This window comes from Cariama cristata, unplaced genomic scaffold, assembly GCF_000690535.1.
Source record: "Cariama cristata isolate BGI_N322 unplaced genomic scaffold, ASM69053v1 scaffold22221, whole genome shotgun sequence".
Taxonomy (NCBI): domain Eukaryota; kingdom Metazoa; phylum Chordata; class Aves; order Cariamiformes; family Cariamidae; genus Cariama; species Cariama cristata.
This window is the reverse complement of record NW_009601280.1, coordinates 782-1,500: the sequence shown is the minus strand read 5'-3', so window position 1 is coordinate 1,500 and position 719 is coordinate 782. Positions and strand designations below refer to the sequence as shown.

Here is a 719-nt window from a genome sequence, read left to right as displayed (position 1 = left end):
CATTGTTTGACACGAGCTGCTGCCTGGACAAAGAGCTGGGCAGGAGGGGGTTGATCAGCATCAGTTTTGGATTTGAGAGAGGAGAAGAGGCTGGAGAACATAAAAGACATTTTTCAGGGAGGGGTTGTGCCCTGGTCCCCACCTTGTTCAGCCTCTGGATCTCCTTTTCCTGGTATTCCCGCTGCCTGGTGACTGGAGCCAGTTGCTCCTGCAGGCACCTCCATGGCCAGCCTCTCCTTCTCTGCCTGCAGGACCCGGGTGGGAGATCAGCCAGGGCAGGGTGACAGGGCCAGCAGCTCCCCGCCACCCTTCCCAAGGGACTCACTTCCCGAGGGACTCACCTCCTCTGTTTCAATCCGGGACTTGGCAAGGAGCAGCTTGCGGTCAAAATCCCGCTGCTTTTGCTCCCGCTCCGACTCCAGCTCGGTCAGTGCCCTGCGGGCCTCGGCCAGCTCCTGGTGCAGGTCTGTGATCTACCGGGAGGGAGCAGGGACGTTGGCCGGCCCAGAAGGACCCACACTGGGCAGGGAAGGAGGCACAGGGACCCCCGAAACCTTCCCCCACACCCGATCTCCTCTGAGTCCCCCCAGCCAGCATCCAGCAGAGACGTGCCCCGCAAGCACCCAGCCGCGAGCACCCAGCCCTACCTTCTGCTCATACTTCTGTTTCATGGCTCGGAAGTGCTGATCCCATTGCTTATTCACTTCCAGCAGCTGTGG

At 60.9% G+C, this 719-nt stretch overlaps 1 protein-coding gene across 1 annotated transcript in view; it reads right to left on the bottom strand.

Moving 5' to 3' along the window:
• The window catches only part of LOC104169478 (TNFAIP3-interacting protein 1-like), a gene marked incomplete at its 5' end in the record, with an annotated part of 3,812 nt that overhangs the window by 2,316 nt on the left and 777 nt on the right, over positions 1-719 (bottom strand). The window contains 4 exon segments of the mRNA XM_009710403.1: positions 143-215; positions 217-245; positions 342-473; positions 648-713. Coding sequence (XP_009708705.1) covers positions 143-215; positions 217-245; positions 342-473; positions 648-713 — 300 coding nt within the window.